Source organism: Balaenoptera borealis (genome assembly GCF_965194805.1).
Source record: "Balaenoptera borealis genome assembly, chromosome: 16".
Taxonomy (NCBI): Eukaryota; Metazoa; Chordata; class Mammalia; order Artiodactyla; family Balaenopteridae; genus Balaenoptera; species Balaenoptera borealis.
In genome coordinates this window covers 53,507,283-53,521,525 of record NC_138872.1, presented here as the reverse complement: position 1 = coordinate 53,521,525, position 14,243 = coordinate 53,507,283, and the positions used below count along the sequence as shown (strand labels likewise).

Genomic DNA, 14,243 nt, shown 5'->3' with positions numbered 1-14,243 from the left:
CCTCAGTGGCACGAACCATCCTTTCCCAGCAGGTGTGCCCCTTAATTTGCGCAGGGCTTTGTGGGAGAGCAAGTGTTTTCATCTGTGAGCATTCATGCAGGCAGTTTTGGTTTCCAAGGATGGAGATGCCAACTTCCATCCCTCCTGTGCTCAAGAGCCATGAAGGGCTCCCCATTCACATACAGGTCGTGTCTTCAGTCCCCTGATTGGCCTAGAATCCTTCCCTCCTCCTAATGGCTTCTCAACTCAACTTCCCCTGGGTCTGGATTCTTTCAAAAATTGATTTTCAAAATCATAAAAATAAGATATACTTGTTGCCAAAAAAGTTCTGTGCAAAATAGTATAGATTGAAAAATAAAAATCTCTTTCTTGATTTCCAGCCTCTCTAATTCCACTCCCAGAGACAGCTGCTGCTACGGTTTCTCATGAATACTTCCAGATATTGCTCTGCTTACATGAGCATATCCAAGGGTGTCTTTTCGTTTGTTTTACAAAGATGGGATCACACCACACAGCTGCTCTTTCTGGTCCTTGTGAACCCACCACCCTAAATAACATACCCTGCTGATGGACCACGAGGTGTTTGCCATGTTCTGTTTTTAAAGCGTTACAAACACTGCTATAAGTGTTATGTATTTCATGCAAGTATATTTGTAGGATACATTTTTTAAAGAAATGCTGGAATTCAATATTTTGATAGTTGTTGCTCAATTGCCTTAGGTTGTCCTCTGTGTACCCACAACCACAGGATAGTGTTCTTGTTGCCCCACAGCAAGGCCATTTTTAAGTGTTGCTTGTCTTGGAAACCTGTTAACAATGGCATCTAATTGCCATTTAATGGCCAGTGGTTTGCATGTCTCTTCCTATATTAGTTGGCTGTTTCTGTATCATCTCCGTGATGTTCCCAATGGCTCTACAGCGGATGGGGTGTTGTAGGGCCTACATTATTCCTGCTTTACAGAAGGTGGACCGGAGGCCCTGAGAGATGCTGGGCTACTCAGACCACACAGCTGGAATTAGGAGTGGTAACTTTCTCCTTCTTCCTGTTTCACAATTCCCTTGCAATCTTCTTCGGCAGGCGGCCCAGGGGGATGGTTTCTCTGTGGGGAGAGCATCTCAGTGTCCTGATCTCACTTTCCAGGCTCCCTCCTCTCCCCTCATCTCTCGCCAGTGCCAGGGCTCCTCTGTGCCCCTGGGCAGCCTCCTGTGTGACCTCCCTGCTGGGTCCCTCACTTGCAGCCTCCTGCGTGTGCCAGTGCCGCCCCCTGCTGCAGAGAGCGGGAACAGCAGCCGGGAAAGCCCGCTGGGGTGGTCTCCCGGTAGAGCTGGAAGGCCCAGTTCCCCTTGGTGTGGCCTGGGACTGGGGAAAAAGGCTTCTTGTGGGATCTCTGTGGCTATAACTGGGGACTCCTGCCACCCCCAACCCCCAGCCCGCCAGTCCCTTCCTGTCCCCGAGCCAGGGGTTGACACCTAGCAGTGCGAAGGACTCACTGAGTGTCTTTACCAGCAGGGAGGAAGGGGCATGGCCTGGTACCAATTTCAGGTAATAAATATGTGCTCTCCCCTCACAAGACACCATCTTGGTCTCAGGGCTCAAGGAGGGGCTGTAAGTCAGCAGGAAGAAGCCTCTCACTGCCCCTTCCCCGAGCCCTGGAGAATTCTGCTTTTCCTGCTCAGGGACCCCAACTGGGGAAGCCCAGGCAGGGTGTTCTCCCCAACATGGGACAAGAACCCGAGAATTGCCGAGTCAGCGCTTGGTCTCGGACACTGGCAAATGTGCCGTGGACTTTGGAGACTAATATTTGAGACCGGCCCTGGAGCCTGGCTTGGGCTGAGCCTGAGGAGGGGTGTCGGGAGGTGCAGTTAAGGGGAGGCAGGCAGGGGACAGGCAGCGCCCGAGTCCAGACCATCCAAGGGTGTATAAGCCTCTTCTGTGTCCTTTGTTCGGTTACCAATCCAGATAGCGGCGTTGCAGCCTCTCCCCGCATGGCTGCTCTCTCCTGCCCCTTTTATGAACCGTTCGCTCCCAGATCTGAACCAGGAGGAGTTGACTTCAATTGATCCCTCCCACTCTGGGGCCGGTGTGCTGCGGATCTGTGCATGGCCCAAATGCTGTCTTCCCATGTCCTCTAACTGGGTCATTGCACTAACATAGCATGAGATGTGCCCCTGATGGCGACACGCTCTCTGGTCCAGGGTAGAATCCCACAACTCAAGATGGACTGTCTGGGACGCAGCGTGAAGAACCCTGTCCCTCCGCAGTAAGGAGCTTTGTGAGTTCACCTCCATGTCTCATCCCTGCTGCCCACAGATGGGGAAATCACATCCAAGCCAATGGTGCTGTTCCTGGGACCGTGGAGTGTTGGCAAATCCACCATGATAAACTATCTCCTTGGGCTGGAAAACACTCGCTACCAGCTCTATACAGGTAACAGTGAGACTTTCTTGTGTGATTGTTGGTATTTTAGTGTCATATGTAAAAAGCACTTTGAAGAATGAAAACATTCAGGGGATGTAATGTACAGCACAGGGAATATAGGCAACAACAGTGTAATAACTTTGTGTGGTGACTGATGGTAACTAGACTTATTGTGGAGATCATTTTGTAATGTATGAAACTATGGAATCACTCTGTCATACACCTGAATCTAACATAATATTGTAAGTCAATTATACTTCAATTAAAAAAATAAAATATGACAGATTAAAAAAAGAAAAAAGAAAAATTAAAATATTCATACTTGTCTTCAATATAATAATGAAGATTACATGCAAGAAACCAGCAGTTACGCCCATGTTCACAGAGCATTATTCACAATGGCCAAGAGCTATAAACAACCCAAATGTCCATCAATGGATGATGGATAAAAAACATGTGTTCCATCCATGCAGTGGAATATTATTCAGCCTTGAAAAGGAATGAATTTCTAATACATGCCACAGCATGGATAAACCTTGAAGACATTACGCTAAGTGAAATAAGCTAGGCACAAAAGGACAAATATTGTATGAGTTCACTTATATGAGGTCCCAGAGTAGTCAAATTCATAGAGACAGAAAGTGCAGAAGAGATTCTAGGGGCGGGGGGTGGGGGAATGGGAGTTAGTGTTTGATGGGGACAGAGTTTCAGTTTGGCAAGATGAAAATATTCTGGAGATGGATGGTGGTGATGGTTGCAGAACAACGTGAATGTTCTTAATCCCACTGAACTGTATACTTAAAAGTGGTTAAAATGGTACATTTTATGTTATGTATATTTTATCACAACTAAAAAAAAAGAAGCCACTGGGTTAGCAAACATAGTATCCAATGCCTGTGGCAAGCCCTCCGTGAAACATCTTGCTTGTCCATGTCCTTGGTGGTGGATCGCTTCCCCGGAGATGACTGTGTCCCCTCTGACCCCATGCTGTGTGTGCAGGCGCCGAGCCCACCACCTCCGAGTTCACGGTCCTCATGCACGGGCCCAAGCTGAAGACCATCGAGGGTATCGTCATGGCTGCTGACAGCGCCCGGTCATTCTCTCCCCTTGAGAAGTTTGGCCAGAATTTCCTGGAGAAGCTGATCGGCATTGAGGTTCCCCACAAACTTCTGGAGCGGGTCACATTTGTGGATACTCCAGGCATCATCGAGAACCGCAAGCAACAAGAAAGAGGTAATTTAACAATCATTTCTGAACAGCATGAGCGCTGTCTTAGAAAACTGTTAATATTTTAGACAGTGGATGGAAGGCAGACGTGGGAGAGGCTAGTGTTGTCCAAGACCAGGGGATGCATTCTTTGCTTCCAGCCCCTTCTTGTTGTCACCGTGGTGCCTCTTAGGTGTGGGGTACCTCATCCTTTTCCCTTCCCAAGGACTGATCAGGCTTGGAGGCCATCAGTGTTTTCCCAAGGGGAAGCCTGGTCTTCTCTGTCAGGAGCTCCTTGAGGTCTGTGCTGGGGCTGAGCTGCCTTTGGGAGGCCCAGGGTGTCTGGGTGATCAAGAGCCTGGACTCATTGGACCCCAGTCCCCATGTACTTGACCTCTGGCTAACTTGGATCTGGGTTAAACCTGACCTTCAACTCTTCCTAGTCCCAGTATCTGCTTTACCAGGCCTGCTTCAATAGAAGCCTGTCTCAGACTTTCCAAAGCTCTGCTTGCCTTCAGGTGGCAGGGAAGTGCCACTTAGTGTCACTACGACGCAGGGCCGTCTGCAGAGATGAGTCATAACGGGGCATTTGTAGGAATATATGACCAGATGGTGGATCTCAGTTTATGGTTATAACTCTCATTTTGGTTATAACCAGAACCCTGTTTTATAGCTAGTAATAACATTATCACTAATAATTATAATAATAAATTAGTCTTTATTGCACTCCTATAATGCATAGGATAATTTTATGCATTACTGATTGATCATTTTAGAAACATTTCAAGACAGGTATTCCTAGTCCTCTCATTTTGGAAATAAATTAAAGGAATTAGAATGTATCGAGCTGGCTGTGTGACAGCCTGGCAGTTTTAGTTTGGTGCTTTCCTAAATTTATAGCAACATCATAATCTTTATATCATCTTAGGTGTTACTGTTCTTCTTGTCATTTTGCAGCTAAAATGCTAAGGCTTAGAAGCATTTAACATTCAGCTGGCCAGTGGCAGAGCCCAAGTTCTAGTCCAGGTCTTGATGGCAGGTCCATGTTTCTTTCCCCTAAGTAAGGCACCTTCTCTTTTATTCCTTCTAATTCCCTGACTTTTTTCCTTCAACATCTTTGCCACTGCCCAGATCTTTTCAGACAGTGGGAAAATCTCCATTTGGAAAAAGTGTTTTGCTTTCCTGGAGCCTTGGATTCCATTGTGGATTAAAACAAGGATCAGGCCGTTCTTTTTTTTTTTCGGCCGTGCCACGCGGCTTGTGGGATCTTATTTCCCCATCCAGGGATTGAACCCTCAGCCTCAGCAGTGAAAGCACGGAGTGCTAACCACTGGACTGCCAGGGAATTCCCCAGGCCATCCTTTTTTAATAAAAATAAATAAATTTATTTATTTATTTATTTTTGGCTGCATTGGGTCTTCGTTGCTGCCAGTGGGCTTTCTCCAATTGCAGTGAGCGGGGGCTACTCTTCCTTGTGGTGCACTGGCTTCTCATTGCGGTGGCTTCTTTTTGTCGCGGAGCACAGGCTCTAGGCGCACGGGCTTCAGCAGTTGTGGCACGTGGACTCAGTAGTTGTGGCTCACGGGCTCTAGAGCACAGGCTCAGTAGTTGTGGCGCACAGGCTTTGTTGCTCCATGGCATGTGGGATCTTCCTAGACCGGGGCTCAAACCTGTGTCCTCTGCATTGGCAGGCAGATTCTTAACCACTGCGCCGCCAGGGAAGTCCCCCCCCCCCCACCAGGCCATTCTTGACTGAGGGTTGACAAGGGACAGGAGATATGTAATTAATTCTTTAAAAGTCTTTAGAAACCCGGAAACTCCCTGATGCCGTTACTCCCTTCGAGCCACGGAGTGGTCTGGTTCTGGAAAGAGGGGCGAGGGGCTTGGGGTGGGACCTGCCCAGCCTGACTTCTCGCTCCCTCTCCCCAAGGTTACCCATTCAACGACGTGTGCCAGTGGTTCATCGACAGAGCGGACCTCATCTTTGTTGTCTTTGACCCAACCAAGCTGGACGTGGGTCTGGAGCTGGAGATGCTCTTCCGCCAGTTGAAGGGGCGTGAGTCCCAAATAAGGATCATCCTGAACAAAGCCGACAACCTGGCCATGCAGATGCTCATGAGGGTCTATGGGGCCCTCTTCTGGAGCCTGGCCCCGCTCATCAACGTCACAGAGCCCCCAAGGGTGTACGTCAGCTCCTTCTGGCCATATGACTACAAGCCCGACACCCACAGGGACCTGTTTCTCAGGGAAGAGATCTCCCTCCTGGAAGACCTGAATCAGGTGATTGAGAACAGGCTGGAGAACAAGATTGCCTTCATCCGCCAGTATGCCATCCGGGTCCGCATTCACGCCCTCCTGGTCGACCGCTACCTGCAGACATACAAGGACAAAATGACCTTCTTCAGTGATGGGGAACTGGTCTTTAAGGACATTGTGGAAGACCCTGATAAATTCTACATCTTCAAGACCATCCTGGCAAAGACCAACGTCAGCAAATTTGACCTTCCCAACCGCGAGGCCTATAAGGACTTCTTTGGCATCAACCCTATCTCCAGTTTCAAGCTCCTGTCCCAGCAGTGTTCCTACATGGGAGGTTGCTTTCTGGATAAGATTGAGCGGGCCATCACCCAGGAGCTCCCCAGCCTCCTGGGAAGCCTTGGGCTGGGGAAGAATCCAGGTGCTCTCAACTGTGACAAAACAGGGTGTGGCGAAACCCCAAAGAATCGCTATAGGAAACCCTAGGTTGCTGTGTCGCCATTCTCGGGCTCCTGTTGGTGAATGAGCTTGTGTCCTAACTGTCTGAGAAGTCCTGGTTTATTAACCCTTTGAGCCACACTGGCAGGAACCGTTATGCATTGGAGATTTGGGAGTTAATTGAGGCCAGTTGGTGGGGTAAGGGGTGGGTCGAGGGGGGAGAGTGGAAACTGTGAATTGTGGCATGCTTGTCTTGTTGCTTCAATTAGGAACCTGACTGAGGCACGTCAGGCCACACCTGCTTTTCCTGGACCCCTCTTGGAGGGACAGAGAGCAGCTAAATTCTAGTGTAAACTGGATTAACGAGCATCACATGAGCTAAAAGCAGCTGAAATTCCTTTTCCCCCCGATAAGCTGGGAAACTAGAGGAGATTTGAGCTCCGTGGGGCTGTCTTCTCCGTCCACGTGGCTGCCTTCCACACACAGTCTTCTGTTTGTCCCCAGCCCTCGGCTGCCTCCTGAGCTTGGGTTGGCTTCAACAGGAGACAGTCTCTCAGGGTCTGAATCAACCTGGGTGTTGAGCCTACCCCCAGGCCTCTCCCCTGTTTCCCCAAGGGGTGGGGAACGATTCAGGATACCAGAATGCTGAGAGAGAACAAGAGTTCCCGGCTAGAAGGATCTGCCTCCCCTAGGCCATTTCTCTGGCATTGTTTTCTAGGCCAGCCAGGAAGCTCAGTCCCTTCCTTGGCCCCAAGAGAAGGGTGACTGTTCCACGCATTCAGGTAATTTACTTGTTAGAAGTGACTTCAGTGAAAGTCCCGGCAGGGCTCAGAGGGTTAATTGGTTTGCAGTGTGTCTTTGTCTATTGCATGTCTTGGAAAACTCAGACCCCAAAGGCTTTGGGTTTCAAAGGGGACAGTGGAGAGCTTCTTGCTGTTGCCACAGCTTCTCCGTGGAGACACTTGGCAGAAGATTCGTTCCTTCCTGGTTTTCATCACATGGCTTTTCCTTTCCCTTCTTCTCCGTTCCCTGATGCGCTGACACTCGAAACTCGGAGCAATTTCCCAGGAGTCAGAACCAGCACCAGCCACTTGGTGCTGGTGGCAACCTAGGCCTGACCTTCAGTTTCCCACCTGAACTTGATGCTGATACCCACCAAGCGCACATGGTAGGGGAGCCTGGCCTTCAAATACCAATGAGTGTGAATGTGTGTGTATTAAGTTGTCCAAGAGAGATTAGGGAGATAACAGGTGCCTGAGGGCACAGAGGAGGAGCTAGCTATGAGAGTCATGCCTGCCTGGCAGAGGGCAATGGGGTTGGGGGACAGAAGGAAGAGCCTGGAGGGGACAAGCCTCTTGATGGGAAGTGAGTGGGTGAAGAGTCTAAGTCCAGGAGACCCGGGTGGCCCGGCTGCCCCGAGGGCCTCCTCCTGCCGAGTGACAACTGACCCAGCCCCTCCTGGGAGTGACCTGTCTCGGGGGACTTCACCAGGAGGACCCACCAGCACCAGGGGATCACCCGGACCAGAAGGACAGTGAAGACGAAGCAGAGGGAGCGGCGCCCTGAGGATTAGGCAGTGGACGCAAATTGGCAAATTGGTGATCAGATTAGGCCCACATGGAGAACTGCAATCCCGGAATTCCTGTTTCTCAGAATGATTAGCACTCCAGCGAGTGCTGCATCAGAGGCTGCCTCTTTTGGCTTTTTGGAGGACCCGGGACCTCCCACAAGAAGACCAGAGGACCCACCGCCACCAGGACGTTGTTTCTAAGGACAGAGCCAACCGGAGAAGCAAAGCCTGCCAGGGGCATCCAAGGAGCCTGGTGACCAGCACCTGGGGAGCTGCTTCCTTCTCATTAAAAAGCAGCCCTGGCTTCATCTCCCATCCTTTGCACTCTCAAGGGGCTGCCCTCCCACTTTGCTCCTTAATGCCCCTTCCTGCCCTCAGCTACTCTTGGCATATCTGTTTTTCCCAGTGAAGAAGGGGAAGAAAAAGTGGAGAACTGGGCATTGTCATAGCTGCGGAGGTCGCCACTGCTTTGGGGGAAGCAGCTGGAATGAGATGAACACATTCATACAATATTTATATTTTCTGGGGGGGGCAACATCATCAGCGATCTTTCCCCCCTTTTCTTTTCTCCATCCAGCTAACTTTTCTTACTCCTTCTGTTCCTCTGTTCACCCCTTGACTTCCCTTCTTTCTAACTTCCCGCAGGCTTGTCAACCAGCTGGGGCTTTAAGTGCTGTTTTGTACCCCGCTCTGTGGAGGTGGATTTCGAGCAGAATTCTGACTCTTTGGGTGGGGGTGGGGGGTAGTGGGGAACTGGGGGGGATTTGGAATCCGGAGATTCCTCCAGGAGGAGTATCTATGAACGTTTGTGCCTGAACAGTTGCTGTTTCTCTCCGAAGCAGAACCTTTCCAGTGCTCTTTCCATTCTGAGTTCATCAGGGAGAAAGTCTCAATAAAGTTCCAATCTCTCTTTAACGCCTCGTGCTTTCTCGTTGCCTCCAACCAGTGTAATCTCTTTTTCTTCCTTTTATCTAGTGGAGTGTACTGATTTTTATTGACTTTTAAGTTTTTTAAAGAGCAGTTTTAGATTCACGGCAAAATTGAGAGGAAGGCAGAGATTTCCTACATAACCCCTCCCCACACAGCCTCCCCCAGTATCAGCGCCCCACCAGATGGTACATTTGTTACAACTGACGAACCTACATTGACACGTCATAGTGACCCCGAGTCCAGAGTTGACATTAGGGTCCGTCTTGGTGTTGTACCTTCTATGGGTTTGGACAAATGTACAATATGTGTACATCTCTGTAGCATCATACGGAGTAGTTTCACTGCCCTAGAAATCCTCTGTGCTCCACCTATTTGTTCCTCCCGTCGCCTCTCACCCCGTGTACTAATTTCTTTTTTTTTTAATTTAATTTTATTTTTGGCTACGTTGGGTCTTCGTTGCTGTGCGTGCGCTTTCTCTAGTTGTGGCAAGCGGGGGCTGCTCTTCGTTGCGGTGCGCGGGCTTATTGCGGTGGCTTCTCTTGTTGCGGAGCACAGGCTCTAGCACACAGGCTTCAGTAGTTGCGGCACATGGGCCCTAGAGCATGCCAGTTTCAGTAGTTGTGGTGCGCGGGCTTAGTTGCTCCGCAGCACGTGGTATCTTCCCAGACCAGGGCACGAACCCGTGTCCCCTGCGTTGGCAGGCAGATTCTTAACCACTGTGCCACCAGGGAAGTCCCCTGTGTACTAATTTCTAAGTTTCTTGGGGATAGACTGAAAATGTATAAGTTGCCCACCCTTGATTGGGACGCCCTCCCAGCATCTTCTGGAACTCCCTCCTGCTTCTAGCCTCCTGGTGTCAAAGGTGACTTGTTCCTTCAGCCAGCTCTGAAACTAAGGCTATTGTACAATTGGAAACTTGAAGTAATACTCTCTCCTCATCACCTTGAATTTGTCATTTTCCCTGGCCTCTGTGGCAGTAGCCCATTAATAGGAGTTATTGAAGCTTCTGTCCCACAGAGCTGGCCCAGGCGGTCACAGCATTTGGTCCATGCCCTCAACCACGCGGCTGCCCACCTGGCACCTGAAGCTCAGGTGGAGATGCTACAGGTCAGGCCTGAACGTAAGGATGGTGCCTCCCCTTGGCTTCTGCAGAGAGTGGTGCCCCCACGGCGTGTCACACTCCTGCTGGTACCCACCTTCAAGGAAACCCAAGCCAGTCCTTGCCTCCTCAAGCCTGTGCACTTCCCGCCACACCTTACTGTCCTGGCGTGAGCATGTTCCCAAAAGGAAAAGAACCGGGCCCTGGGGTGTTGGTGGGAGGTTGGGGATAAGCAAAAGGGGAGTGTGAGAGCTAACCCACGCCAGCACTGATGGGCTCACACCGGAGAGGATGCTGGACCCAGCGAATTCAGCGCGAGGCCATCTGCTCTGGCTTCTCCTGAGGTGGGGGCTGATCTTAAGGCAATGCCCTCTTCCCCTTGGCCTCCTCCCGATTAGGGGGCCCACATTCCACAGACTGATCAGCTGAGCAAGCTGCTCTGACTAAGGCTGCTGCTGCCACCCACCCCACAAAGTCACTGGCCCTGCCCGTAACTGCAACCAGCGTTTTCCCACGAATGGAAGAACATGGAGCTTTTCCCAGGAAAAGGCAAGGTAGGTGAGGTCTGTTCTGAAGATAAATAAAACACATCAAACCCTGCTGGCATGTTCAAAATTGTGCTGTTTCACAAGCCTCATCCTACTACATTTACGTTAAGTCTGCCGTTAGGATGATAGGGAAACAGAAGGGCAAAATGCAGAAAGCAAAATCAAAGACCATTCTAAACATAGCCTGATGATATGAGGGATGTTGTGGATGGAGAGTCTACAGCTATGTGTATGTGTCCCCTGAAGATCTGGGGGTTACAGGGGGATCTATAAGGAGCATGCAAACGCATGCGTGTAAATTCTGTGTGTGGGTGTGTGTCGGGCAGCAGATGCAGATGTCTAGAGGGTGTGCATTGTGTGTTGTGTGGAGAAGGTCCATGGGCAATGGAGGTGGGGAGGTGGGCGTGGCTGTGAAGTAACTGTATGAACAGTGTGTGGATTTCAGATCATGGGAGCATGTGTGCAGGCAGATGTGTGTAGGGGGTGCCCAACCCAGGGTGGAGACCCAGGAAGATTCCACCCGAGGAGGACATCCCAATGGTCCCTGGGCTTTTCATGTGTCCCCCAAAGTCTGAGCCTTCAGACAACATTACAAGCCAATTCCACTTTCTGTGACATTCGGCTCAAGCTTTTCCCAATCCAGGGAAACTTGAATTTTTCCTTAGAAGACCATAAAGGCAATAAAAAAGAAGCATAAGAAAGAAAAAAATATGAGAGTAGAGCAATGCAGCAAAGGTGGATTCAACAGGTTCTGAGGTATCCCCTGCGCCAACCTCTTATCCAAAGCATACAAAAATGACATGCATAAATGAGCATATTCTGTGTGTACTTGCACTTTGGAACTTGTTCTCTGTTTTCCCATAAAGTCAGTGGGGAAGGGAAACAACTTCTAGAGCACTCCTTTGCGCCAGGAACTGGTCTATAGACCTATAGACATTACCACTCTTACACCTTAAGCTTATGCAGTAATTCTAACAGCTGTGTGCCAGGCCACACTGAGTGCTTTATGTACTTTATTTCTTTTCTTTTTTTTTTTTGGCCAGCTGCTCCGCTTGCGGGATCTTAGTTCCCCAACCCAGGCCACGCCAGTGACAGCACCGAGTCCTAACCACTGGACTGCCAGGGAACTCCCTGCCTTATTTCATTTAATCCTCAAAATAACCCCACAGGGAAGGAGCCGTCCAGCACAGACACGAGCACAGGCTCTGGAGTCAGAGTGCTTGGGATTCATCTTGGGCTCCACCACTTACTAGCTGGGCAGCCCTAGGCAAATGACTTAACTTCTCTGTGCTTCAGTTTCCTCACCCACAAAATGGAGATATTAATAGTCCCTCTCTCATGGGGTTGTTGAGGGGATTAAATGACTTAATAATGCAACATGCTTGAAATAGTACAGAGCCCACAGAAAGCATTCAGTAAATGTTATTACTATTATTGATCATACTTTACTAATGAGGAAACTGATGGTCAGAGCGGTTGGGATGATGGCCTGTGTATTTGGGAGGGCCAGAATTCTATCTGAAGTCTGACTTACCCTACAGGTCATGTTAGGTTACTTGCCCAGGGTCACATTTGGTGACACTTGTTCTTTCTGATCCCTTTCCCTCCTCTTTACAAACTGGCAAAAATTAAGCATTGTCTGATTTTTTTTTTGATGTTCAGTCAGCACCTTGAAACTTGTTAATAACAAAAAAAAAATATCATTTAAAAGTAATTTTCTTTAAAAAGATTATTGAGGATTATTTCCTAAGCAACAACAAAAAAATATTAAAAGAAAAAAACCAAACCCTTAATTCCACTTCAATTTGATCTCTACCATGATCATCTTGTAAAGTAGATGGGGCAGGTATATTTTTTATCCTTAAATCCAAATCCAGCATGGGGAAACTGCATATCCAGAGAAGTTAAGTCCAAGTTCACCCTGTTAAAACATGACAAACCAAACTAAAAGGCCAATTTTCTGTCCATCCCATTATTCTTTCTACTATATTCTATCACATTGACTTGTGCTAATCTGGAGCGTAGACCAAGTTATGATAGTACATTTTTCTGACACGCTAAAAAGAGTGATTTTGTCTTTGTGAAGAGTGCAAAAAATATTTGTTTGTTCTACTTCTATTTTCTCCAGACTTCTGGATTTTTTTCCACCGCAACTTCAAAAGCCCAGGAATTCTTATATATTTATTCAGGCATAGTCTCTGCCCTGGGGAGCTAACAATCCAGTTAGGGATACAGTCATGGAACCCGAGTGACCAGGGAAGTCCTCTGGGATGAAGCGACCACATTTTCTAAATCATACATGGGGATACATGGTCTGACAGAGGATTTTTTTCTCATTTTCAAATGTAATTATTTGAAAAGTCTGACCAATGCATATAGACTGTGTAATTTACTTAAGCATTTACTAGATTTCCTTTGTTGAGAATTCGTCTCCTGAGAATACTGAGACAGCCAGGGGGTTATGGAGCTTGGGAAGGGAGTGGAACGCTAGTTACACTTTGAGGGATGGGAATTCTAGCTACACTTTGAGGGATGGGTGGGTTTGGAAGGTCAGAGGCCAGGGGGGTGAATTCTGGGGGAACATCAAGGGCCCAAACCCACAAAAAGGAAGACATCTGTGTGGCCAGTGAGGAATCAAGGTGAGATGAGGTGAATTAGGGAAAACTAGCACTTAAATGGAAGCCCAAGGAACCTGGGTTCGAGGCCACTCCATTTCTGAACAGAGAGGGCCAAAAGAAGCAGGGAAGTCTCTGCAGGCAGCAGCACTGGGGCTGACTGGAGAGGTGAGAGCTTAGCACCAAGGAGACTGTTTCAGCTACCCAGATAGTGTCCCACGGGCAATGCTCCTCTGACAGTGATCCATGGCCTGATGGGTGGGGGGTACCAGGTTTCTGTCCTCTCTCGACGCTGACCCACTCCTAGGAGCTGGAGCCTGGTAAGGAGGCGGCGGGAAGGAGCCCACCCCATCATTCTGGCCCTACTTAGGAGCCCCTGTTGGACCCTGGGCCCCTACCAGCCCTGGGGCAGAAGCAAATCTGTGTTCCTTCTCTGGGCCCCTGTGACGTTTCGGTCACTCCAGCCCAGGTGACCAGGGCCAGCAGACAAGAGGACACGCAGGTCTGTGTACCCCGGGCCAGACGAGGACACGGGTGCTCCTGGCCCGCGGCCTCGGGTCTCAGATCATCCAGCAAGACGGGCTCCTGAGGGGGTCGGGGGCGGCTTCCTGCGCAGGGACGGGTCTCCCCGACCAGCGACCTCCGCGTTTGGGGGCCTCGGGCGCTGTGGTCCGGATCCTCACCGCGGCCAGGTCCAGTCCGAGGTCAACGCCGCGGCCGGAGGGCCTCAACCTTCGTCGGTGCACGGCCCCCACCCTCCCACCCCCGCCTTCCATGGGAAACCGAGGCCCGGAGCAGGGCATTTCTGGACCAGGGTCGTGAGCGTGGGGGAATCCGGTTCCCGGCGCCAGAACTTGGCCTCGCCCCTCAAGCCCGGCTCTTGACTCGCAAATTGTTATCCCTGAAAGGCTCCTCACCGCGACCCTGCGGAGGTACCGCGCCCGGCCACTGAGCCCAGCTCCGGCTGAGCCTCGCTCGCGGGAGCGCGCCCCGCGCATGCGCCTCCGCTCGTGCCCGCGGCCGGGCCCCGCCTCATCCAGGGCTGCGAGCTCCCGACAACGCTCCCGGGATCACGCATGCGCAGGCGCGTGGTGGCGCTTCCTGGGAACGCGGGCTCGGCTGAGCCGGGGCGGGCGGTGACTCAGCGCCGGGGGCGGGGCGG

At 50.2% G+C, this 14,243-nt stretch overlaps 1 protein-coding gene across 4 annotated transcripts in view; it reads left to right on the top strand.

The window, feature by feature from the left end:
- SRL (sarcalumenin) overlaps positions 1–8,804 on the top strand; it is a 32,414-nt gene extending 23,610 nt beyond the window's left edge. For all 4 annotated transcript variants that reach the window (XM_082360091.1, XM_082360090.1, XM_082360092.1 and 1 more), the window contains 3 exons: positions 2,312–2,428; positions 3,419–3,652; positions 5,556–8,804. In XM_082360091.1, the coding sequence (XP_082216217.1) occupies positions 2,312–2,428; positions 3,419–3,652; positions 5,556–6,367 (1,163 nt within the window). In that variant the 3' untranslated portion in view covers positions 6,368–8,804. The remainder of the gene's footprint in view (positions 1–2,311; positions 2,429–3,418; positions 3,653–5,555) is intronic.
- The last annotated feature ends 5,439 nt before the right edge of the window (positions 8,805–14,243 follow it).